Genomic DNA, 26,656 nt, shown 5'->3' with positions numbered 1-26,656 from the left:
TGCGGGCAATATCGCATATTATTGCCCGCGGCGCGAAAGGTGCTGATTCGCTGGAGTACGGGCAACAATCACGTGCCATGTGATAATGGCTTTTACAGCATATCCCCTTCATCACTTCTCGGATCATGGCAAAAAAAGGATTCATTTTACGTGCAGTTGGTATCTAAATCCAAATGTGGGTTTCAATTTCGAAATGGTTCAAGTTGGATTAGGAATGTGAAATTTTGCCTGGTGGTGCAACTAGACCTTTTGTTGACACTGAGCTGAGAATCAGATTTTCTCAAACTCGGCACATATCGGGTTCTGCATCTCAGCTCTTCCGCCCAGCAGGCCATCGTCAAGGCAACGCCAACCGTCAGGGCAACAATTTCAAACTTACTTGTCTTCCGCAGTACTGAAAGCCACCCTGCGACTCCGCAGCGCCAGTTCATCCAGATAGGACAGAGACACTGTACGTAAAAAAAGAAGAAGGAAACAGCAGAAGATTTGAGAACGTCTGCAAAAAAGAGTGGCTTCACAATGTTGGCCATGTGACTAAAGTTCTGTATAACGTGATCATGGCACATGGAGTTGTGAACAGTGGAACCAACTAGGGCCCGACATCATGTGGTGTATAAGATACAGTGGTTGACTGGGGTTGGCACCAACAAGCCTGTGCCGTATACGGTCGTGTGACGTGAAGTCACTCCATTGCGTGTAAATCTAGGGTGTTTAGGAACCCGCGCCTTTTTCCCGTGCAAAACTGTAAGAATACCACATACAGCGAGATGAACAGACAATCCGTTTGAGTGAAATGCCGCGCGTCACACAAATGCAATCACTCGTGGCGCCGGCCGGGCATGAAAGCAACACGTGGGCGCACAGAAAGAAGACAAAAACTCGCCTCCACTCATCGCTCCATTCTGAAAAACGTCATTCTCACTCAGAATAGCAGTGGAGTTACAGAAATGCAAATATCTGCTGAGAAAACGCTGTCGACCAAAACAGATTGACGGTTACTCCCGCCAGTGTTGGTATCCGTTAAGAATTTTCATGCTGTGGCGCTTAGCCACCTACTTGCACATGCAACCACACTCATGGCATAGTGTACAACACGAAATTTCAGGTGTACTAAAATTTCGGTGTCAGGGTCCTGCCAGGTTTCAGGTATAATGTAGAATTAGGTGACCAGCCTACCCTCATATACCATGCATACTCTAGCGCCTTTTACGTGTAAGCTAAATTTAGGCGCCTGGTTTCTCTACCGAAGTTACCGAAATTAAAATTACACCGAAATAAACGTGTTATGCAGTAGTGTTACAGCAGCAATGTATCATCTCTCAAACTGCTCTTGGCTTCATACATCTCAACTCACCGAAGCGAGTAATTGGCAAGAGATAAGGACGCCTGAGGAAGATGGTTGGATGGTCCAGAAATACCTTAGCTACAATATCACTCGGCGCAGATGCTGCAGAGAGAGAGAGAGAGAAAGAGAAAGAAAGAAAAAAAAGAGAGAGAGAGAGAGAGAGAGAGAGAGAGAGAGAGAGAGAGAGAGAGAGAGAGAGAGAGAGAGAGAGAGAGAGAGAGAGAGAGAGAGAGAGAGAGAGAGAGAGAGAGAGAGGGGGGGGGGGGGGGACAGACAGAGTGTGAGAGAGAAAGATTGGCACGATGAAGTGAGCATTCTCCACACCAATCCTGAATCAGAATAACTATAAGACCAATCACTGACTGGCGTTCAGAACGACATCAGGACATCAAGAGTTCACTTTCTAAAACATGTGTTGTAAAATAGGGCACGATCTTCAGAAAAATTAGTAAGTTACTAGCAAGTACTGCTGAGCTGAACGAATAAATCGACTACTCACGCTGGCTGGGGTACGATGGGCTGGTTAACTGCGTTGTTTTCTGCGTTCTGCTGCGGCGTTTCGGCGGTCTCCATCCGCTCGTCATGACTTCATCGGCAACTGGTGGTGTCATGACGATCGTCATAGCAACATCGATGACGGGCGTGTCCAGTACCAGCAATGGTCTAGTCGTTGGCCTGCTGGATGGAGCAGCGGACTTGGCTGTTGCTGTTGCTACGGCGGCGGATGCATTGGCAGGAGCGTCGCTGCCATCGTCCGACGTGCCCGACTGTGGAGTCGGCTGCACGTCTGACTGAGCCGCGGACGGATCAGCCGGGTCTGCAACGCACACAGAAGTCATTGACAGGACAGAGGAGATAAAATTCAATGAGAATGGCGTAACTCCTCTGTAGCCTCGCCATGATTTGAACTTCCACCGAACACAGCTGCACAGATTCCTTGGCGACACAAAAGAGGACATATCGTAATTCTGAATCTCAACAAGATCCTGGAAAAACCAACGTCAAATTTGGGAAGAAAGAGATGATAGGCCTCACTTCGAGTGCTGTCTTACTTTTCAAAGCTTCGTTCTTGGTAGCTTGCAGTTCGTTGAGCATATCGGCTGATGACTGGACGACGTCCTGAAGTCGCTCATCACAACGACCCAGAACAAACGTTTGTAGCAGCAGCTGCGCGTGCTGAGATGAAGAGGCGCATAACACCGGGATGAACATGCAATATCCACACGGACATCGACACAAGCATACGTGCACGCATGCGCTCGCACACAAAGACACACGATAAGACACACAACGTACAAGAAGACACACCCGAACACACACACACACACACACACACACACACACACACACACACACACACACACACACACACACACACACACACACACACACACACACATTAAAATCGAGAAAGCAGACAGCAAAACGTATTGATATTTGACAGAACGGGCTATATACACCAGCAAAAGTTGTCAGATATTAAAATTAATGTCATCTAGCCTCATGTTCAACTCACCATTTCAATCTGTTCGCGGATGGTGGTCCTCGCTTTGTCGTCCATCTCCATGGTGATAAGTTCGTTCATCACTTGTCTCTGGTTCTCCTCCTGGGCCAGCATGGCTACCATGTGCCTGAAGGACAACGGGAACATGTCACCCAAACCCAGTGTCAGGGGCGTCAAAGGACAATGGGGAGTGGTACGGCCGGGGGTCCGAGGTGTCCACCGGGAAGAAAAAGTAGGAGTTTTCGACCAACAGGGCACGTTTTTGGCGCTCTTTTAGGCCAAGCAGAAAAAATTGTTTATCGTCCACGTCCGCCCCAATTTTTGGCCCGCTCGGGCTCAGTTTTTTTTTCATACACTGTGTATGAATCTAGGGGTGTACTTGACATTTTCGGGTGGGCGCACACGCGGTTTTCAAGCATGCGCCCATGCGCCCATACTCACTACAACACGCGAACATGCACTGCATGCAGTCCACACGTACAATGTAGGTCTACTCGGAGGGAGGTGTGGTTGCTCGTGAGAGTGCTCAATACACCAAGTTGCAGAGCCTAGTCACTGCTGTTATCATAGACCTGATCCTGGCCACAGTGTCCTGGGTACGAGCGTACGCACTCTCCCTGGAAATTTGAATTTTTGATTTTCACAGAAACAATTTTTCGCTGACACGGGTCACATTCTTGCGTTTCTAGGACTGTTCTACGCATGAAAGAAGAACAAGAACCACATACAGTGAGTGACTACAACATGATAGACCACACCAGAAAATTTGAAGACGATCGGTGAAGGTTGAGCTGAGTTCTGACACGATCTGTTGAAACAACTTCATGTCGCTCGTCATCACGATTGAGTAGCATCTCCGTTCTTGATAGACCCTTCCCTTCGTGTTCCAGAAGTTATTTTTCATGTTTGGTGAGTTTCTCGTCGGACCTCAGGTCTTTCTCGATCGATTGCCACCTCACTCGATCCGAACGAAACCTAAACTACCGAAACGAAGCCTGCGCTTTTTTGGCTGTTTTTCCGTTTTTACGTGTAGATCTATAGAATGGATCGTCATGTTCGATTACTGGGTCTTTTGTGTCGCGTCGGCGGTGTTCCGCTAGCCAAGCAGAAGCAGAAAACTACGTATTCTGTTTCTGAGAATGCCGAGGGTATTCTGAAATGTTTTGAAGTGGATATCACACAGGACCAACCACACGTGCACCCTACACAGATTTGCAGTACATGCTACAAGGCTGTGAATTATGCTTTGAGCAAGTCAGAGTATATACGTTGTGGTGGAGGATGTGCCGAGCCAAGTAGCTGGCTTCCCCATGATCATGTGCATGAGGATGGTACCACAGTATGCAGGGTATGCACTACCATTGAGCAAGCCGCCAAAGGTGGTCGTCCGGCTAAGAAAAAGAGAACAACAAAGCCACCTGCCCGTACAGCGGCAGCCGTTACATCCACGTGCACGTCTACGCACACAGGCACACACCAGACACGGTCTCGGACAACAGGGATCAACTCGGAGAGTCAGAGTACATGTTTACAGAAATTGTATGATGTAGCAACACCAAGCTATGCAGCCAACAAGAGTCTGAGCACAGATAGATTCATCGGATGCCAAGCTACATTACAATGTACACTATGCAGCAATGTGCTAGAGAGAGCCGTGGAAGCAGACTGCTGTAGAAAGAGCTTTTGTTCCGCATGTGTGTGGGAGTGGCTGGCTTCTGATACAACATGCCCTGGTTGCAATGCACAGCTCTCCGTGTCGAATCTCAGCACGCCCAATCCGATCTTGCAAGGCTGCCTTGCCGAACTAGTGGTCAGGTGCGACAATTATGCTGGAGCGCTGATTGGTTGCCCGGCAACAGTGCCACTTGCTCAACTTGCCAGCCATGTGCAGAACTGCGAGAACACTGGTAAGCAAACAGTCGGCCCGTCCACCGCTGTCAGCGATGTGCTCACTGCTTCGCCGTCAAAGCTCCGAGGCAACGTGTCAGACAGTCTCACCAGCCATCTAGTGAAGAGCAAGGCGGATGCTGGCGTACTTCAGTTGAGGAGCCGAGGTCCATCGCAGACATGGCAACGAACAACAGTTGCAGCTGTACCGTCCAACAATGCATCAGCCAGGACTGTGCGGCGACGCTGTGCTGAGCTTGAAAAAACCAGCCAGCGCGTAGCAGGGAGTTTCGCCGGTGCAGTTGTCCAGCAAGCTGCCACATTAAGTCGGCTAAAGGAGGAAGAGCGTAAAGCTGTTCTCATTGAGGCTGGTGTCATGCCAAAAACACCTGGGACAGGCACAACGCTAGCATTGAAAGCCAACCTACACATGCCATGGAATCAGCTCCGGAAATTGAAAGTATGGCTGAAGGACTTTGGCCTGTATCTCGAGTCAGAGCGGGTAATGCGCAAACAGCTCGACGATCTTTTGCCGTTTACCATTGTGGCAGAAAAGACACCGTTCGTAGCAGCATCTGGAAGCGTCGAGCTGCATGCAATGGTGACAATTCCTGATCTTGTTGGGACTGTCCATCACTACTTGAACCAGCTGGAGGCAACAGATCAGCTTCACTGGCATGATGGTGCAATCCCAAATGATGAGGTATGGGTCAAAATCGGCGGCGATCACGGTGGCGAGTCCTTCAAGATGTCGTTCCAGATCGTTAATGTGCAGCAGTGCAATGCTCTACGGCACATCATTCCGTTTATCATCTTTGCTGCTAAAGATACGGCAGCAAATCTGTGCACGGCCCTGCAGCCATTCGTCAGTGAGGTCGAGAAGCTGGCCAGTACAACGTGGCGTAACAGGTCAGTGAGGGTCTTGTTGTTCGGAGACTACGAACTGCAGACCACGTTGTACGGCTTGTCAGGGTCGAGTGGAACCCACCCTTGCCTGCACTGCACTGCTATGCGGAAAGAGATACAGCTACCTGGGTGTAGCGGAGCACCGCGTAGTCTCGATACGTTGTGCACAGACAACGCTGCCTTTGTTGGAGCTGGTGCAAAATTAGCGGACGCTAAGAAGCACAACAACTGCATCCGGCCACCGATCTTGCCTGTGTCCCTGGACAATGTGATTATTCCCGTTCTTCATTTGGATCTGGGAATATTCGCTTGGATATTCGATGCCATGACCAAGGACTGCCAGATGCTGGACGTTGCCCTTGCATCATCCAGTACAGCAGTTGGCACAGATAGCCGAGCGTACACTGTCACAACAGAGATGCACGAGAGCCTTCGCCAGAAGCAATTGGATCTTCAGAACGAGCGCACAGCAGCTGACAGTCTACAGGAGCAGCTCGAATGGCTTGCGATCCATGCTTCCAACCTGACTGCCCCACAGCTTGAAGCGGCCACAGCAGGAATTCAGGCGAAGCAGCACACCACCACAAGCGCCATCAGCTCTCTCCAGGATGAAGTGAAGGCTCTGTCTGACCAGCTCCAGAGCCGCAGTATTCTGCATGGTCCATGTGAGGCCTCACTGGACAGAACTCTGCAGGAGTACAATATTTGTCGCCAGCGGTACCATGGTGGTGCCTTTATCGGCAATCATATTCACCATGCCCTGCAGCCACCAGTGGTTGCTGCTTTGTCAAATGCGCCTCTGATTGTCGCCTCCACCACAGAGAGAGCAGCGCCTCCATCCGTTCTCGACCAGGCCAGAGTAGTGGCAAAGCGGTATAATGACCTGCTCACTCAGTTCTCTCACTGCCGCCGAAGATACTCGTCCTGCGCAACAATGTCAGCAGAAGATATTCAGCTGTTCGAGAGTGATTGCGCTACCTTCCTCTCCACAGCACGGCAAGAGGTCGTCACCAGAAAACTTGGCCATGTAACGCCTAAGCTTCATTTGCTGGAATGCCATCTGCCTGACGCCTTGGCAAGGTTCAGAGTTGGCCTGGGCCTACTAGCTGAGCAGGGAGGTGAAAGTATTCACGCCGAGTTCAACGACCTTCGCAAGCGACACGGAGGCGTCGTGAACGATGTCGACAAGCTACGGACTGTCTTGAAGGCTCACCTTTCCTCCACGCTTCCTCAGCACGCCAAACTTGTCCCTCAAAGGGCCAAGCGCAAGCGGAAGGCCAATTGAGGACCGTTTCAGGTAAGTTCCTTGCTCAAACGATATCCCAAACATGTTGTTTGTTAGTTGATTTTCAAATAAATTAAATTTTTGTGGGTCCGCTTTTGGTGCACACATGATTGTTTGCGTACGCGTGCACACGCGCCATGTGTATTACTATGGAAACTCGAAGAGTTTTTGCACGTGACGTGATTGCCGCCATCTTACTGAGTGGCCAGGCGCAAACAGCAGTGTAGTACACACACTTGAGAGGGATCAAAAGCGGTTAAAACCGTGAAACTCAGAGATACAGAAGAAACGCTTGGGAACAAAATCGGTCGGTTTGTCTGACAGGCGATCAAGAATCGGAGCAAGTGGCAGCCCTGAGATTTCCACGTGCATCTATGCTATGTGTGTTCACATGAACGGCTGCCCTATGTCCTCTACCCCCCCCCCCCCCAGGCACAACGGTAAATCTCCCCCCCCCCCCCCCCCCCCCCAGCACAACAGCAAATCTCCCCCTTATTCGCATAACCTACTTTTGCACTTCACTGTCCTCTATGATCGGCTTGGTGGCAGCTGTCGGGCAAAGTTGTCCAGTCAGTGGGTCAACGCTCTCCACAAGATCACCAATCAAAGAGTTATACTCCTTGGCTGTGTGATGGCAACAAGAATAACACCGAGGACAAGGGCGATGGGGGAAATGACGACGCAGGCAATAGCAACAACAACGCAGCCAGAGCAGCAACAGCAGCAGCAGCAGCAACAGCAACAGTAACAGCAGCAGCAGCACCACCAACACCAGCAGCAGCAGCAGTAGCAGTAGCAGCAGCAGCAACAGTAACAATTATGACAATGAACGCAGCAGCACACAATAAGAACAGTACAATAACGACAATTCGTGAATAAAGACACTTGTCTCACGCCCGATCAAGGGTCGTTTTGAATTCGTTCGAATGACTCCAAAATGACAAACAACAGCTTCTCCGGAGTAGCGCAACACTTTAGACTACGCCCCTGTTCTAGATCTGGGCGCTACGTACCGGACACCTTGACTGCCTTGTCCTTGCGGAACTCTTCCTCAAACTTTTGGTGTTGCTCGTCAGCTATGTAGTTGTACTCTGTGTCCTCTTCTTCCTCATCCGGCAGTACATCTTTAACACAAACAAACAGCCATGCGCACGGCACAGCACGGCACACGCATATGCACACACATACACACACACGCACACCCACGTGCACACACATATGCACACACATATGCACCCCCCCCACACACACACACGCGCGCACGCACACGCGCGCGCGCACACACACACACACACACACACACACACACACACGCACGCGCACACACACACACACACACACACACACACACACACACACATGCACGTACACAAATAACGATTACACAGGGCATCAAACACAGCATTCAAAACAATGAAGAAAACCCCACAAAGCTATGGATATATTGAACATAGAGGATGAAAGGGAAAGCAAAATGATACTACAGTTGAACATCGATTATCCGACCACCTCTGGGCAGACAACTGTCAGGCGGTGTTCAGATAAGGCAAATGTTCCGGATAAGAAAAAACTGTCACTCACACACTTTCAGTGGTTATTACTAGCCGCACGACCTTTTTACTTTTTACTTTTCAAAATTTTCGTATTTTTTGAATGGCTCACTACATGCACAGTGCGTACTCTACGGCACGTGCGCCCAAAAAAACTGTTACGGATAATCGAATGGTCGGATAGTCGATGTGCGGATAATCGATGTTCAACTGTACCAAAAATAACACCCAGAAAATATTCAAATTTAGGGCTCACAGTTCGTACGGCAGTCGGGCCGCGACATGGCGGCCATTTTAATTCGTGACAAGCTGTCACGCAGCGCGCACGTGAGCCACTTCAGTGGAGATTCTTTCGACCGCGCTCATCCAAGCGAAGATTTTGATTCGCGCTTTTGCTTGGTTTCTTTTTTTCCTCTCAGGAGAAAGGATCTCTACTTTTAGAGTCGAGATCAGACATCCATGCGCTGTGTGTGGGAGACTTGTCTGTGTCTCGATCTTGGCTTCTCGGGTAGGAGTAGCACTGACGTGGATTGGCAGCTATCTCGGTCGCTTTACAGTCCATTCATCGGAAACAGTCCCACTGGCTTTTGAAAGTCCGATTCGGGCGGATCAAAACCCTAATCTAAATCTTTAAAAAATCTGGGCTTGGGATCTGCTTCTCCATACATTTTGCCATGGCATACCTGTCCTAATTTTGTAAAACCTGGCTGAATTTCTATTTCCCTGTTTTTGGACTTTTCTGGCCTCAAGGACAAGGGACAGGTAACCCTCCCTGATTTCCCCTTTGAGTTTGAGCTTAGGTGTGCAAAGGGCAACGCAGGGGTGGATTACCGTTGCAAAAAAAAACAAGGTACCAGGGCCACTTCGGGTCGGCAACGAAACCTAAACCGATGACTTGTGCTGGATTACCCCAGGAAAATGTTCCTGTTGGGCGCGTGGCTCGTGCTGAGATGGATGGGCGACTTGATGGCAAGGTAAGTCTGCAGGTCGAATGCTTTTTTTGCAATTCCTTGAAGTAATACTACTTTTTAATATGCTCATGCCATGATGATATCAACATCAGGTTTCAGAGTAAAAAAAGAAGTGAAGTGTAGATTATGGTGAAAAAGGAGAAGGATAAAATGTTGCAACGTTCTCCGTTTGTTAGTGTTTGTCTTCGTTTTACATGTCTGGCAGCTACTGATCCGCTATCGCGACTGCAAACTGTGGTGGAGAAGGATTAGCCGCAAGTTCTACGTGTCAGCGGACGCCTCAAGACTGCTAGTCATCTGCCAGAATACTCACGGCACCCCATCATCTTACCACAGCAACACCGGATCATGCAGTTGATTGTAGCGGACGAGGATCACAAGTGCGGTCATAGTGTTGGTCCGAATCATCTACTGGCTAATCGGATGCAGCGATTCTGGATAGTGCGTGGGGAAGTTGTAACGCACTCGCATCGTGCTCATTGTGTCTCCTGCCGTAGGAAATGAGCAGCGGCAGCGTTGCAGAAGATGGCTCGCTGCCTCTGTTTCGTACAGCTCCGCCGTACCGTGCGTTTTCTAGAGTGGGAATAGATAATGCCGGCCCATTTCTGACTAAGCAAGGTCGTGGGAAGAGTCAGCTCAAGCGCTATGTCTGTGTGTTCATGCGCCTGCGGTCAAGAGCCTGCCACCTGGAGATGGCATACGGTATGGATACGGATTCGTTCTTGTTGGCATTCACAAGATTCTGCAAACGCCGTGGAGTGCCGACAGAAGTTGTGTCCGCCAATGGGACAAACATTGTTGCTGGAGAGCGTGAGCTTCGAGAAGCAGTCAAAGCTCTGAATTGCAGCCAAGTGACTGCGTCTATGGCCAGTCAAGGCATTCACCGGCGATTTAATCCCCCGGCAGCGCCTCACTTTTCTAGGTTCAGGCAGTGGGTGCTCCAAGTGCAGGAAGCATAGCCGATATACCACTTAGCGCGGACCCATCACCTCTCCAAACAATTGGGGAAACGACACAGAATGAACCCGCCGTGTGCAGCAAAGATGATATCAAAGCCCCGGAGAAGGATGACCCCAGTGCAGCAAATCCAACTGATACACCGCATAGTATTCCAACATCACCTGTCCAAACAAGTAGTGAAGCAACAAAGAATGAAGCAACTGCATGCAGTCGAGACGACATGGAGGCCCTGGAGAAGGGAAAAAGCGAGCTGCAGCAGCTACTGAAGATAATGGAGCAGAAATGCCAGCAGCAGCAGCTCAGAATGCAGTAACAAACACTGGAATTCCGTGCCATCAGGATTTCACAGACGAAAAGCAAGCGGGCAAAACGAGCACTTGATCACCCTCCACAGTCGGCACGATCTCCAGTGGTGAAAACTGCAAAGCTACAAGGACAGAAGGGACACAGTGCACGCTTCACGGCGGAGGTTCGATTCCTGAAAACTGCGTGCATGCTAAGCAATCAGAAGGCTGCAGTAGCACTCCATCTTTGCCGTCACACGCACGGGCCTGGCATTGCCACCACATCGTTGGTCTGCCAGTCCATAACGTATTAGCCGAGAGGCAGTTCAACCTCGCAAACATATACTTGAGTGCCAATGAGTCCGAGGTCAGTCAGCAAGCAACGCAACTGTTCGCACAGAACATCCTGCACGGCAGACAATCTGTTGCCAGGACAACGAACGCAACCATCGGCACATTTATCTCCTCCATGAAGAAATATAGCACTAGCGTAACTGATCAGCAAGTGGCAGAGGCACGATCTGCTCTCAAATCAGTGAGAACTCAATCGGACACGAGAACCCTGGCCGCTGCCGAGGTCGACAGCGATGCGTCGTCTCGCCATCGGTGTCGAGAAGAGTCCGCCAGTAGAGTGCTTCAGCTGGAGTAAGAAAGGTCGGGAGCATGGTGTGAAGCACATCGCGTCCAAGAAGCAAACAGCGCAGTTGGCAGCTGAGCGCAGCTTTCCAGCTACGAACATTCCGCAATCCCCAGCGCAACCTGAGCAACCCCCAGCTGCAGAACTGGACGAGTAGTTGGCCAGGCAAGCACTACAACTAATCTCTAGTTCACTCTACATTTGTAAGCTAAAAACAGTCAACTGCTTTGTGCTGGTGTCGTACGTGTACTGTTCAAATTCTTCTTCTTTTTCTTGAGTTGCCATTTTCGCTCATGTCAGCTTGCGCACGGTCTTCTTCTTGACCTTGCGCACTTCAAAATGTAAGAACCCTACAATGGTTGCTCCGATTTTGACGATTTATGGCTCAACATTTTCTTGAGGGAACTGGCCAGAGAATTACCGAGCCATATTTTTGGTTTTCACAGAGCTTGTGTCATTGCTTCCCACAGATGTTTGTCCCATCAAGGGACAAAATTCCACAAAATCCCGTTCTTGGGTCTCAGAGCACGGATTTGAAAAAAATCGTTCGGTAATCATGTAGTCCTTTAGGCAAGGAATCCTCCCTGAAAATGTCATGGCTCTCTGGTAAATCGATCTTTAGAATGAATCGATAGAAGATTCGAAAAATACTAAAAATTCCCAGCCCGGCGATTGGCTGAAATAGAGTTTTCACTGATCACGCCAGCACCACGTGGCGCTGATGTTGAATGCCCCCACCTCCACACACACACACACACACATATGCTGCCCACTCAACTGTGAGTCTTAAAATTGGCTAGCCAAGATACAGTAGCAAGCTCTCTCACCATCTTTCATCAAAGCCGATAACCAGGAGGTGAAGGCATCGTCCTCCGGATCAAAGCTCTCGTCCAGGCCCTTGGAATAGTTGGCAGGCTCGGTGGGAGGGCTGCTGTGCACTTCGTCCGGCAGCTGCGCCGCTTCCAGCTGTTCAATCTCCACGTTGGTCAGCGGCAAACGCGATCGTGTGCGCCTGGCAACGGAGTCACTCACATCGACCATGCTCGGGGACCACGGATCCTACGAGAAGACATTGGAAAAAAAGAGCGGAAAATGAAACGAAAAATACGGTGCAATTGCCAGTACATGAAGGCTATTATGTTTTCCGGAGTACAGCCAACTTTGCGTATAACGATACTCGGCGGGGCATCAGAAACGTGTCCTTATACCCAGTCTCATTATAATGTATTACAGTTAGATGGGACTTTGCTCTGGGCATGGAAATTCTGTCGTTATTCGCGAATTGTCGTTATATCCGTAGTCGTTGTTAGCGAAGTTGACTGTATAAGCAGCACTTTAAACACTCATGATTCACACAAAAAAAGTCAGTGCGACTTTACCCCGCTTATACTATGGTCAAATGAACGGTGATAGACAGGGTAGATGCCTGTATTTTGTGACGACAAAATTTAAAGCACAGTGTCGAGATTCTTTTAAAACGCCTCCTGAGAACTCCATACCAACCAAAGCAAAGTGGCAGGGGTTAGGGATTGGTGAGGTTTCCAGCAGTCGCATGGCATTGCACACTGTTTTGAAAGTTCCAAACTTGCCAATCCCCTCCTGCCCTCCTGCGTCTTACCATGATACTGCCCGACCGGAACAGATCCACGGCAGTCAAAGAAGATTCATCGGCAGGCAACATGGGCTCTGCACTGTCGCTGCGCGGTGTACCTTGCCCCTCGTCCAAGACAATGACATCTTGTCCGAGTGCTGCTGCCGGCATTGCAGTTGCCTGTGCTGTTGACGAATGCTGACTGCTCCTGTTCGTCAGGGTTTCCGAAGACCATGCGCTTGAGACGACGATAGCGGGTGTGGCTGATGAAGACCTAGTCGAGGAAAAGCGGACAAACAGGGACATGTACGGACACGTGTGCACACACACACACACGCACACACACACACGCACACACACACACACACACACACACACACACACACACACACACATACACGCACACACACACACACACACACACACACACACACACACACACACACACACACAGACCCACATACACACGCACACGCGCGCACGCACACACACACGCACACACAGAGACAAATTATCATATTGCATCAAGGCTTATGCGAACGCACACACAGACAGACAGACAGACAGACAGACAGACAGACACAGACAGACACACAGACACACAGACAGACAGACACACAGACAGACACACGGACAGACACACGGACAGACACACAGACACACACGCACGCATGCTGCCCTATGCTCACAGAAATATACAGCATCAGAAGCAATACTGCCAACACTGATGACAAAACATCCAAATAGTTTCAGTAAGATTGCTAAAACGTTGAAAAGGTGAACAAGGAAAGTCGTGAATAGAAGACAACCCCCTCCACACACACGCACGCACGCACGCACGCACACATACCTGAGTGGAGTTGACACCGGCTGAACGCGATCACCGCCGGGTGTTTGGGTAACGTCAGTGCTGGGGCTCACTTCTCCCCGAGTACGCGGGGATGGCGGCGGTCGTGAACCACTCACACCACCAAACTGCGTTGCGCACGCATACACACACGGTACAGTAGTTCATGGAGTGATGTATCCGCATACATACACAGAAAACGCACACACGTACAGACAGACGGACATACGGAAAGACAAACAGACAAACCCGTTGATCCCCAAGCTGCAGAGAGTGCTCAAATGCCAGAGGCAGAGCTTAGTACATAGTAGACTCAGCGGAGGACGTTCAGGTTGGTTGCAACTCTGAGTTTCATGCCGCTTGGCAATCATCAGACAACTGATACTCGGATCTACCCAGCAGTATGCTTATCAACACATAGGACCACAAGCATATCCAAATTTAGCGCTAAATCTGATGGCGTAAGGTCTGGGAAGAAAGCTGGCGCGGGCCAAGGCGCTAGGCCATAGGAGAGGCAACAGGGGAGTGGAAGCGGCGGGACAAACATACATACACACAGACATACACACAGACATACAAACAGACATACAAACAGACATACACACAGACATACAAACAGACACACACACATACATACATACATACACACCCACATGAGCGCACAAGGACAAACACACAGACAAACAAACAGACATACACACGCACATGAGCACACCAGGACAAACACAGGCAAGGGAAACCAGCAGCTTAACCCTTTGTGTACCAGCCCCATCTCGAACCGTACCATATGGTACGGTTCGCTGCACTCCAATCAAGCGCGCCGTTCCCCGCCGCCGTAGCTCCGATCGACCCGCGGTTTTTTGCGCTTGACAGCTAAGATCCCACTGAAAATTTTGATGTATGATATGGGTAGGTTGCCATTTGAAAGTATGGAGAACGAACGCGTTCAAAAGTATGCTTTTCAGCGCAAACAATTGTCGCTGTTTCGATCGTGTTCTCGCTCAGTTTCTCTGCTTGTAGCGAAGATGTAGCTTGTTCTAGGTCATGTCGACGTCTTCTAGACGTGGTGGACGATTGGAGAGATCGGCTGTGGCGATATCATCGCGGAATGCGACTCGAAATTGAAAATTTGTATCGCTGATCCCATCGTAGTATTCGCTCTCAAAACAGGAGCGAGAGGGAGGGCAGCGATGGCCTAAAATCGTCAAGGCAGGCGTAATTCACCAGCCAGCGACTGCTTCTTGTCTTCTCTTTCACTTACCTGACGCTGGATGTGAGTAGATGAAGAAAAATATAGATTTCGAATCTGAGACAAGAATTCAAAATTTGCAATTTTGAACCAATTGTTTTACCTCAAATGTGTGAAAATATGACCATTTCCCTGGTATGTTGTTACTCTTCATGCACTGAGACAACGCTTATGAGGTTGTTTTGTCCCTATGTTCCCAGTACACGAGCACAAACTAATTCTCAGTCTATTTGTTTGTGATACCCTGGTTGGTCAGAAATACGCACAATTGGCGCGTATCTTTGGTATTCCACCTATGGCCTTCATATACTACTGCATGCTGTACCAATATCCATGCTTACCTGGGTGCAGTGATACATATGGAGTCAGGAAAACAAAACTTGCATATACAAAAGTTGTCTAGATTTGATCCCATGGTTGCTTCTTTGGCTGCGATAGCCCTTTACATACATTAGATGGCTGGTACATAAAGGGTTAACACTGCTACACGCACAATACTGTAAAACGGGAAAGTCCAGCGACTCACAAAGTCTAACGTTTTAACCACCAATTTGTTTTCGTTATTTGAAGAAACGTCATCGTGAACCCGGTTTGAGATGTCTGTGTAAAGATGCGCATACAGATGGGTAGCCAGGTAACAATCGTTAAACGCTCTGCACGTTATCATGCCAAAATTACAAAAACGTTAAACTTTTTGGTCGTTAAACTTTCCAGTTTTACAGTATGCAAAAACCTAGAGTCAACTTCTAACGTTACTACACGACTATCAATTCTTTCAATTTCTTTGATACCCTAGCCTTGTTGACAATGATCTAAAGCACTCACGAAAGAAATACAGCACCGACCTCCAGTGTAGAACACTAACATTCTCGCAGCAAGGACAGCCACACACGCACGCATGCACACACACACACACACACACACACACACACACACACGTACACACACACACTCACTGCCTGGCCCTGTAGACGACACAGCCCACAGCCTAGGTGCCAGCATGAGCCTACATACCTGCAAGACGACGTCATCCCAGTCGGGTTCGGATTCCGACGACGAAGTCACACCGGACGAGTCGGAGTCAGTATCAGAACCGGACGAACTGGACGATGACGATCCCGAGTCTGAAAACACGGTCGATGGGGAAACAGGTGATCGCACGGACTGCAAGCCGTCATTACCTTCATTGTCGCTCAGCCGTCTGTCGGGCAGACCGAGGGATTGGCCATCGCTAGCTCCCGGCACGGACGTGACCTGCCGCCACAAACAAGAACACAGAGGAACGCAGACTGGTGTTGGTAAGCGCAGACCGACGAGACCAAAACCGGTAAAAAAGGCCATCTACATAGCACTTCACGTTACTAAGGTTCTGAAATGTGTGCCCACCGTACCTATTTTAGACAATTTGGAAATTCAATCTGTGCCTTGATCCTTGCGAGTGGTAGCTTTCCCACAAATCAGAAAAAACGTCTCACACGAGATACGACTCCTGCACTCTACAACAAACACACTGAAGGACTTCCTTGCTGTGAAGCTTCTGCAACATTAAGTTAACAGAATCCTCGAACAAGGTCCACAAACATTTTTTTGGACAAGATGGGTGCGTTGCAGTTCTATAAAAAAATAGAAAAAAATACAGGGCAACAACCATTTCATTCTACAGCTTTTTCAAATAGGCAGTTCGTCATTGTGGACCCTGCCTTTTCGCTTTCAATAACAAAAGATTACCCGATGTGGGAGAATTTTAAGCAGAGCTTACCAGAGCAGACGGTGGCTGTGCCGCAGTTTTCTTGCGCGGTGACCCATGTCTTTTACGAGGCGAGCTGGATGATGGTGGTGCCGGTTTGTACTCCTCGTCTGAATCGTCGGAGAACTCCGCTGTCAGAACACTGGGTGGCGCTTGCTGGAGCACAACACACACAGTGAAGCGAAAACGAGAGGATTCGTTTAGGGAAAATTCACACAAGTTTGAGGGACGTGATTCAGTGACAAGGGGGAAATTATGGACTGCATGAGAAAAGTCATCAAACCATATTGAAAAGCGATTCTGTCAGCTTTTCTAGTATTGTGGTTATAAGTTATAGCAAGTCCAGCAGGAGACAAAAATCGTTCAGCCTCATTTGCTCTATACGACTGTATTTATCTTTGAGATTCACTTAGAAGGGGCCGTCCGTAAATATCGAACTTTTTTCACCAAACGAATTATTTTAGTTTAGACCCAACCCCTCCCTCCCTCCCCCTCAGAACGTAAAAAATGTTGACATACATGCATATACAACGGCCGTGTACATGAATCAATGTTTTCTGAAACGAAATTGGTCAACCCCCTCCCACCCCATAACGAAATCATTTCGTTTTGTGAAAAAAAGTTCGATATTAATTTTATGGACGACCCCTTAGTGACTATATTTCTGCTGATGATGGGCACATGAAAACGTTCGTTATGGAACAATATACATGTACTTGGTCCGGCTCATCGCAATTGTCGCTTATCTATCGCCACTAAGAACAGGAGTTTTGTTGCCGCTCTGTGAAATTTTCAATAGGCATAGTGAGGAAACATGATACATGAATACTCTCCGCCACAAGAAACAAAATTCAGCCATGGAATCAGGTGAAGCGAGTCATAGAAGGGAAGCAAGGTAAGCAAAATGCACGAAATAAATCAGCGAAGGAGCGAGTTCTTGCACTCACACTCCTACAGGTCCAGACTGTTCATTCAACACTCCATCACTCGAGCTGCTGCCATTACATGAGCTGACATTGCTGGTGTCTAGCTGCTGGAGTAGACTGTTACGGTAGAGCATCTCTTGCTTTGTCAGCCTGTCGTATGGCAGCAATGGAAAAGGAACAGTTGTGTCTGTCACTTCGGTGCTTGAAGGAACCTGGGCAGTGTGACCTGTGTGTCACCACAGTGTGTTTCAGAATGAGGCATACAGGCCTCTCCAGACAGCTGTCATACGCTCCACTGGATACACTGACCACGACTCTTGTAATGCTGCTGCCAGGTCCACGAAGGAACAAAAGGAACAACCTTTTCAGCATGATGCTCATACTCCTTGGCCGTGCACACGCATGCCTGTCACGCTCTCCAGGATGTCAGTTGCCCCTGCTACAGTTCCTGTCTTCTGCTCTGGCTTTTTTGGCAACACAGACAGTGAATGGCCAGATTTCCACTTCCCAAAAAAGTCGAGCACATCGTGATTCAAAGCGCTAGTCGCGATTATTTCTTCTTTGGTGCCTCATTTGATCTTAGTAGCGGTGAGGCATCCTGCAGCTTCATAACTCGAAGAGAATTGGTGAGCACACATGCTCATTCCCTGGGCACTGCAAATTCACAACTCATTTCATTTCACATAATCATTTTTTTTGAAAATGATTATGTGAAATGAAATGAGTTGTGAATTTGCAGTGCCCAGGGAATGAGCATGTGTGCTCACCAATTCTCTTCATTTGATCTTGCCATCACAACCTCCCAAGCAAAAGTAAGTTAGATATCGTGATTGGACTGGGTTTTACCTGTCAAAAAGTGCGTGGGAAATAAGCGACAATTGCGATGAGCCGGACCAAGTAATTAAATTAACCGCAAATGTCCATTTGTGGCTGTTGGCAGAGCGATACTTATGACTGCGCATTCAGCGTTATTGATCTCTATATACGTTACAGTAAGAGTAAAAAAGCTCCCCGCTGCAAATCGAATGGATCCTATGCATCTGGATCCGACCAAATGATCCCGGCCATAGGCGCAAGCAGGTAAAGGGGACCATACGACATGATGTGTGGCTAATGCCAAGCATACAGAAATACTCACTATTGGTATGTAGGTTTGGAAGCGTCCCTGGGCAAAACAAACACACGACAATGTACAGGGAGAAAAGCAACTGACTTCAGACATTGGCCTGGGATAGCGGCAAGAAAAAAAGTTCTTTTAAAGTGATCCGGTATGCGCTGAGTAGGGACATACATGAACAGACATCAGAAATCAGATCTGTCACCCGTTCATCACCTAAGAAGGAGAACCGACCAACATCGTGCGAGCTCAAATCTAACTGGCCCGATCCATAAATCAGGCATTTTTTCGTAAATGGTACAATGATATAATTTTTGTAAATGATACAATTGTGAATCCACAAAGGACGAAACAGTTCTGTCCGCAGATTGAGTAAATGATACAATACAAAAACCTGGTTCAAACTTAGGCCATACTAAGTAGTTGTTCCCGTGAACATTACAAAACAACATGAAAGCAATCTAAATCTAACCAACTTTAGGAAATAACCATGGCGGAAAAAAACCCTGTTTCTTCTCCAAATGTGCAGGGTATTCAAGTTCTGATAACAGTAAGTATGGCAACACGCGACAGAAGCAACCAAAACCCAGCCGGTTCTCCACAAAACGGAATGAAAATCAAACCTGAGCGTACATTGATCTGGCAGGCATTCGTGAGGAGGTGAAAGGGTTGGCCTTTCGCTTTCGACCGTGTCAGTTTCGGCTCCTGAAATGAAACATATTAAATTAACATAGATAGAGAGAAAGAGAGAGAGAGAGAGAGAGAGAGAGAGAGAGAGAGAGAGAGAGAGAGGGGGGGGGGAACGGTGAGGGGAATAGCCTGTTGCAACCCAGAGTTCTACCATACTGTTCCTCTTGCTTTTCTGCATCAGTATAAATACGGTCTGTCTTGGGGCATACTCAGAGCATACGTGGATCACACACACACACACACACACACACACACACACACACACACACACACACACACACACACACACACACACACACACACACACACACCCCCCCCCCGCGACACACACACATACACACATGCAAACACGTCATACATGCAACTACATGTATCAAAAACCATGCATCTATGAACAAGGGCGCGTGGACAAACACACGGAACAGAATCACACACAGACAAAGAGCCTTACCAGCGGCAACTCGTCTGCAAACTTTGACGACAGTGGAGCGCCAGAAGTCGCAGGTACGCTAGCGACAGCAGCACTAGGCGTAGGAGTGGACAGAGCAGTGGACGCACCAGTAGTAGCAGGGGTAGCAGCAGGGGTGTCGAGCGAAGAGAGCGAAGCTGCAGCGCAAGCTGACTGGGCAACACCGACAGAAGGAAGAGGTGATTGGGCGGCAGCGCCGGTAACCGATGGCGATGGGACCGGGGTCTGCAATTGAGGTGGCGAGTCATCGGTGTCGTCGTACACTGGGGAATTCCCCGCCGTCGCCGACGAGGGTACGGCAGCTGCGGCCTTGAGAGCCATGGAGACGACGCGCTCATCTCCCAGGACATGCTGCAAGAACCATGTGTAACAATCATGTACATATACGTCGTACATGCAGACCGAGAGACCAATGCACACACATGCACACACACGTACACACGCACACACACATGATACACGCACGTACACACACACACATAATGCACGTACACACACACACAGACACCCACAGACACACCCACATACACACACACATGTACACACACGCGCGCACCCACACACAAACACACACACACACACACACGTGCACAAACACACATGTGCACACACGCGCACACACACGTGCAAGTGCACACAAGCGCACGTGCACACACACGTGCACGCGCACACACACACACAGATGATATAGGAGCAATGAGACGGCTGTACAAAGGGACCAATAACGGTATAGGTAACAAAGCACAAACCATGTCATAGCGTCACTGTAGTCACTGTATAGACGTCATCACGTGACTGTGTACAGTCAACGTTGCTTATAACGACACTCGGCGAGGCATCAAAAAGGTGTCCTTATTCGCGAAGTGTCGTTATACCCGAAGTCTCATTATAAATTATGTATTACAGTGGGATGGGACTTTGCTCTGGGCATGGGAATTCTGTCGTTATTCGCGAATTTTCGTTATATCCGCAGTCGTTATTAGCGAAGTTGACTGTATAGACGTCATAACGTGACTGAGTGACTGTGTATAGACACTAGATTGTACAGGGATGGAAGAGATGCATATGCACGAATTCTGGAATTCTTCAGATATGAACGCAAACAAACATTTTGAAATTGCACCTCGTGCATGTACCTTCAGAATGCTTTTCACATTCATGGCTGACAGACTGCAACGCTGACGGAACTCTTCCCAGCGGTCATCCAGAGCAGAGCTATCATCGCCATCTGGCGACGGCGCAGTCTTGCGCTTGCGCTTCTGCTTCGCTTTCTTCATTTTCTCACCGACAGCCGCGACGTGACCCTCATGTTCCATTTTTTTCTTTCGCTCTTTGGTGTTGGAAATTGGCAATTTTCAGGCCATTCAATTTCTCAAGGACGATGAACACTTCCCAAGATGGGTACTAGTAGTCCAGAAGCACAAGTAGAATCCTGTCCCTCCATTTCACCCGGTGTGCAGCAGTGCCCAAGTCCACCAAAAGCGTCCAGTTCGTGCCTTGTCGGTTGTTCTGTCTTCAAAGTTTTTTTGCATTCTTGAAATGGTCGGCGACGTCGTGATCATGATGCGCATAATGATTATGTGCATGCACGTCGACGTCATAAGAGCTGAAAGTGAAAGCTCGTGTTTCGCGCCATAATTTTGTTGCATTATTCGAGATCATGATCATTATTCTGATGATTGCACATCATGATACATGTACAATGACTATGTACATGTATCAGAACGAGTTCGGTTGAGGAAGTGACGCTCTCCTCTTGGCTCCTGGCCTACTGTCCTAGATCCTACGAAAGCTGTAGCTCTGTAGTGAGGCTTTTGGAAGTTCTTCTTCGACCATACCCACTAACCCAGCACGTAGAGAATATCAGAGAACACTATTCCGTTTGTTGGACGCAGGGAGAAGTACAATACCACGGTATTGTACTACTCCCTGGTTGGACCGAGTCCAGGGCGTCGATACGAAGCGTTCTTCGTCGCCGAGTTTTTTACTGTGCGCTCCATTTGAGAGTGCGCAGAACTTTGATCGAGAGTTTTTGAGCAGATTTTCAAATTTTTGAGGCTGTCAACGCTAAATGGCACTTAGTATGTACTGACAGGCAATAGGTTTTGGTGCCTCCGTATGCCTTCTATCTTCCTTCGTTTCACTTCGCTGCTTGGCCCACCACCTCAGGAGATGACAGCGTACCTGCACCACGTAGTCAGCTCTCGCTAACCCTGTCTCTCTTTCTCCGTCTTAGCGCTCGTCATTCGTGTCCTTCTGATGGGGCGAGCTTGATCTGTTGCGTCGTAGTTTTAGGCAATAATGCCAATAGTGGCTGTTGTTCGCGTGACCATCAGGATTTATGGAGAAAGACGACGACTCGCCAAGTTCCCATGCAGCCACAGACGGCGTAGCAATTCTTACCGCCAACCCTTCGAGCAACGGAGCTACATCAGCACATGACTGTGTGTACGATGGAGACGGTTGGCAGTTTTGGAGCTCCTGCTCCGGCCTCCTTTTCTTTTAGGATTGAGAAGGACTGGTCTGCAGACCACTTGTTTTACGCCAAGGCGCTCAAGCAGAGTAAGGTAGATATAAGTCAGGTCTGCCAGGTGGACCTTCAGGGCAAGCCTGGTCATTGCGTTGTTACAGTGAAGAGTTCTGCTGAGCGGGAAAAGATACTGGACGCAGGAATCCGGATTTCCGGTAAGCAGGTGCTCTGCGAGATTTCCGGGGTGGACTTAACCCATCTGCATGTGTTTGGGTGCCCTGTCGGGCTTCAAAACAGTAAATTGTGTGCTGCGCTGGGCCAGTTCGGCCGAATTGTTGGGTCGCCTCAACAGAAAAAAGTATTGTTTGAGGGATTGGAAATAAGCACTGGCACCCGTGTTCTCAGCCTGGTCCTCCGATCACCAGTTCCATCTACGGTTACCGTAGGTCAGTTGAAACTGCGAGTATGGCACCGTGGCCAACAGCAAACATGTTGGCGCTGCAACAACAGTGACCACGAGGCTAAAGCATGTCCCAACCGTGGGGCACAGTCTACAGCTTCCCGGCTTCCACAAGCACAGCACCGCAACACAACCGGTACGAGTACAAACCCTCCCAGCGTCAGTACAGCCACTGATACGGGTACGGTGACTACCCAGCCCACAGAAGCCGCTGTAGAGCCAGCTGTCGTCAGTGTGGAGACAGGTGCAGCTAGCAACACAGGGCTGAACACTGCCTCAGTCAACAGCTATCGCCAGGCACTTTTAGCCAATGGGACCAGCACTGGCACAACTGATACCAGTAACCATGTGCCCGCTTTCAGCCAACCTGGAGACAAAGAAAAGAGCAGCGGGACAGCCCCCTCTCCTGATGACGATGGCTTCAGACTGGCAGCAGGCAAACACACCTTCTCCGCCACTGTCCTATCAGGGCGCACTGAGCCACCTGCCTCTGCCTTGAACGACCCGCAAATTGCGTGGGCTAAGGAGTGTTCAAACCGTGAGCGCAAGAAGCTGGCAGAGAGAGTTGAAGCTGCCCGCAGAGGAAGCCACTAGTGCAATGAAGGTAATTACGGTTAATACTTACTGCACTTGCTCTTAATCCCCATGCTGATCCCTTCTTCCCTAGTAATGATAGATCATCAGAACACAATTTCTTTAGCTGTATCTTTTTTAAATGTTAATGGCGTCTCTTAATCCCTTAGCACCCAGCTTTTCCCCCTCCAAGTTAACTACTAGTAGTGTACACAGTCAACATCTCTCCCCTGGGGCTGGCGCTGGCATCCCAGGTCCCAGTGCTCATGGCTCTTGTACCCAGAATAACCTCAGTTCTGCCCCTGCTCACCGCCTTACCCCACTGACACAGTCCTTCATAAGACTGGGCTTTTTGAATGTTTGTAGTCTTCGAAACAAAGTAGCTGAGGTCGCCGATATCCTACAGCAACACAACTTCGACATATTTGGCGTCGCAGAAACCTGGCTTGACAGCACAACGTCAGACAGTGATATTGATATACCAGGTTACTGTGTGATACGGCACGATCGTCCAGTGCGCAGAGGTGGCGGTGTATGCTTTTATTTCCGTTCCGGACTCCAGGTAAAACCGCGCCCAGAGCTTTCCGACGCTAACATTGAATCGTCCTGGATCGAAGTCAAAGGGCGACGAAGGCGACAACTAGTTGGGTGCTTTTACCGGCCACCTGACGAGCCCATCTTGTACTGGCAGAATTTTGAAGAGCAGCTGCACAGGGCTTTCGTGGACAACCGAAGCATCACAGTCATTGGCGATTTTAACGTTAATGTTTCAACCCCCTACCCACCTTGTCCTATCGCCCGGAAATTTCTCGAACTTTGCAACTGCTACGGCCTCACTAATCACGTTCGTGCTCCGACTCGTATCTCACCGGCGTGCCCATCAGGTACAACTATCGATCTCATTCTTTCAGCTAGTCAAGACATCAGTGAGTGCCACGTCCTGCCTTTGACCATTAGCGACCACTTTGGGATTGAGGCTAACCTGCACCTTCAGGTTTCTCGCAGCGTGTCACCTCAGGCAGTAGAGCGGGTCCGAGCTCAGAGAAATACTCGGTCGGTGAACCTCTGTGAATTCCGTCGGGATGTCAGCTCCGCAGGGCTGGATGATTTTACTAACACGCGGGATGTGGACACCATGTGGGCGTCGTGGCACACCAAGTTCTTGGCTGTCGTGGACAAGCATGCACCCATCCGCTATGTATCCTCCAACCGCAACTCCCATCCGCCCTGGTCCGACAGAGAGCTCCACAAGCTCAACCAACGTAAAAACCAGCTACACCGACGGTGGCTACGCGATAAGGGAAACCAGAATCTTCACGTACAGTTCAAGCAAGCACGCTCAAGCGCCAGAAATGCCTATCGCCGAAAGCGCAACGATTTCTTCCGAGCGCAATGTGCCGCGTCCAGTCAGAACCCGCGTAAGCTCTGGAACGTCATAAACTCCGTTACGAACAGGAAGAGAGTACGTGTGGAGCCTACTTGCCCCATTGAAGAAGTTTCGTCAGTCTTCCAGGCAGTAGTAACAGACAATGCCCGTCCTCACAGCATCCCGCTACCGCAAGGTCCACAGCCTCAGACGGCAATGTCAGAATTGCCGCAAGTGTCTTTTGGCGAAGTAGAACGGCTTCTCCGACAAATCAATCCTGCCAAAGCAACAGGAAGCGACGGGATACCTGGTCACCTTCTGAAGTGCTGTGCCGATATCCTAGCTGCGTCCGTGGCCACGTTGTTTAATGCCTCGCTTGTCAATGGCACTGTCCCCACAGCCTTCAAACTCGCACACGTTATCCCGCTGTTCAAAGCTGGGGACCCGTCTATTCCCACTAACTTCCGTCCAGTGTCCCTACTTCCCATATTATCAAAACTCTTGGAGAAAGTCGTACAAAAGAAGCTAGCCCAGTTTTTGGACATATCTGGTACCCTCCCCACGACTCAGTTTGCATTCCGCGCAGGCCACTCAACGGAGGATGCCCTGGTACTTATGCTAAATCGTATTCTTAGTGCACGGGACAAGCGTTTGTGTACTGGCATATGCCTTCTAGATATGTCAAAGGCATTCGACAAGGTTCGTCATGAACGGCTACTCCAGGACCTATTCGATATCGGCATAACAGGGACAGCCCTAAAGTGGTTTTCCGCCTATCTGTCGGGCCGTACTCAGCGTATCTGTATTGGACGGGATCAGAGTGCCATTTCTGCACCATCCTGTGGCGTGCCACAAGGTTCTGTTCTAGGACCGATCCTTTTCAGTATCTACACCCGCGAAGTTCCAACCATAGCTAACCAGTCTTCATCAGTTCAATTTGCCGATGACATTGCGCTGATCAGCAGCAGCACATCCCTGGACACAGTATCTGCTACGCTATCGGCCTCGGTTTCTGCACTTGCTGACTGGTTGCAGACCCGTGGTCTCATTTTGAATGCAGCCAAGAGCCACGTGATCCCTGTATACCCCAACAGACAGCCTCAGCAGCCCCAGCATACGATCAATGTAAACTGTCATGAAACGCCGATTCCTGTCGTTACTGTGGCCAGGTATCTTGGAGTGCTCCTCGACTCGGATCTGTCATGGACGCCCCATGTTGATCGCTGCACCGCTCGACTGGCCCAGAGAATCGGAGCACTATGGAGGTTGCGTCGCTGCTTGACTCATCAGAGCCGAGTTCTCTACTTTAAAGCGATCATCATGTCTGACCTGATGTACGGATCCAATGCGTTTTCCCCGCTTCTTACTGCCAACCAATTAGATCGGCTACAAGTCATGCAGAATCGGGCGGCAAGGGCGGTTTTCGGACTCTCGCATCACACCTCCGCGCGTACCCTCCTGCTGCAATTGGACACCTACAGAGTATCCGAGATATTCAGGCAGAAGTTCATCGTTCTGGTCTGGAGGTCTCGGAATGAGCACGCAAGTTCTGAACTGCAAGCCCTCCTAGTTCCTTCGTCAGCTGGCCCTACTAGGTTACACTCCACCATGGGTCTGCGCCAACCGCCAGTTTCCACCAGGTTCGGCAAGGGGTTGCCTCGCGTTCCGGGGCGCCCAGCTGTGGAACACATTACCCAGCGATGTACGTGCCATCTCCACGCTCCGCCAGTTCCGCGCCAGCATGATCCCGCACACACTTACTGGCCTTAGTACTTAGAGTACCAAACGTCCTGTTTGATGATCAGCTGGCTTAGTTTTTCTC

The 26,656-nt window shown here is 49.4% G+C and overlaps 1 protein-coding gene across 1 annotated transcript in view; it reads right to left on the bottom strand.

Moving 5' to 3' along the window:
• LOC135826627 (mucin-17-like) overlaps positions 1–21,484 on the bottom strand; it is a 36,798-nt gene extending 15,314 nt beyond the window's left edge. Inside the window, exons 1-16 of the mRNA XM_065339229.1 lie at positions 21,102–21,484; positions 19,948–20,316; positions 19,440–19,511; positions 18,828–18,854; positions 16,776–16,919; positions 16,031–16,270; positions 13,771–13,895; positions 12,948–13,194; positions 12,157–12,388; positions 7,941–8,051; positions 7,437–7,551; positions 2,862–2,976; positions 2,398–2,521; positions 1,845–2,162; positions 1,355–1,447; positions 380–449 (exon numbers count right to left, since the gene is read on the bottom strand). Coding sequence (XP_065195301.1) covers positions 380–449; positions 1,355–1,447; positions 1,845–2,162; positions 2,398–2,521; positions 2,862–2,976; positions 7,437–7,551; positions 7,941–8,051; positions 12,157–12,388; positions 12,948–13,194; positions 13,771–13,895; positions 16,031–16,270; positions 16,776–16,919; positions 18,828–18,854; positions 19,440–19,511; positions 19,948–20,316; positions 21,102–21,281 — 2,582 coding nt within the window. The 5' untranslated portion in view covers positions 21,282–21,484. The remainder of the gene's footprint in view (positions 1–379; positions 450–1,354; positions 1,448–1,844; positions 2,163–2,397; positions 2,522–2,861; positions 2,977–7,436; positions 7,552–7,940; positions 8,052–12,156; positions 12,389–12,947; positions 13,195–13,770; positions 13,896–16,030; positions 16,271–16,775; positions 16,920–18,827; positions 18,855–19,439; positions 19,512–19,947; positions 20,317–21,101) is intronic.
• Between the last annotated feature and the right edge of the window lie 5,172 nt (positions 21,485–26,656).

The sequence above is a fragment of the Sycon ciliatum genome, chromosome 10 (genome assembly GCF_964019385.1).
Source record: "Sycon ciliatum chromosome 10, ocSycCili1.1, whole genome shotgun sequence".
Lineage (NCBI taxonomy): Eukaryota > Metazoa > Porifera > Calcarea > Leucosolenida > Sycettidae > Sycon > Sycon ciliatum.
Note: the sequence above shows the minus strand (reverse complement) of the source record. Positions and strands in the feature narration are given on the sequence as shown.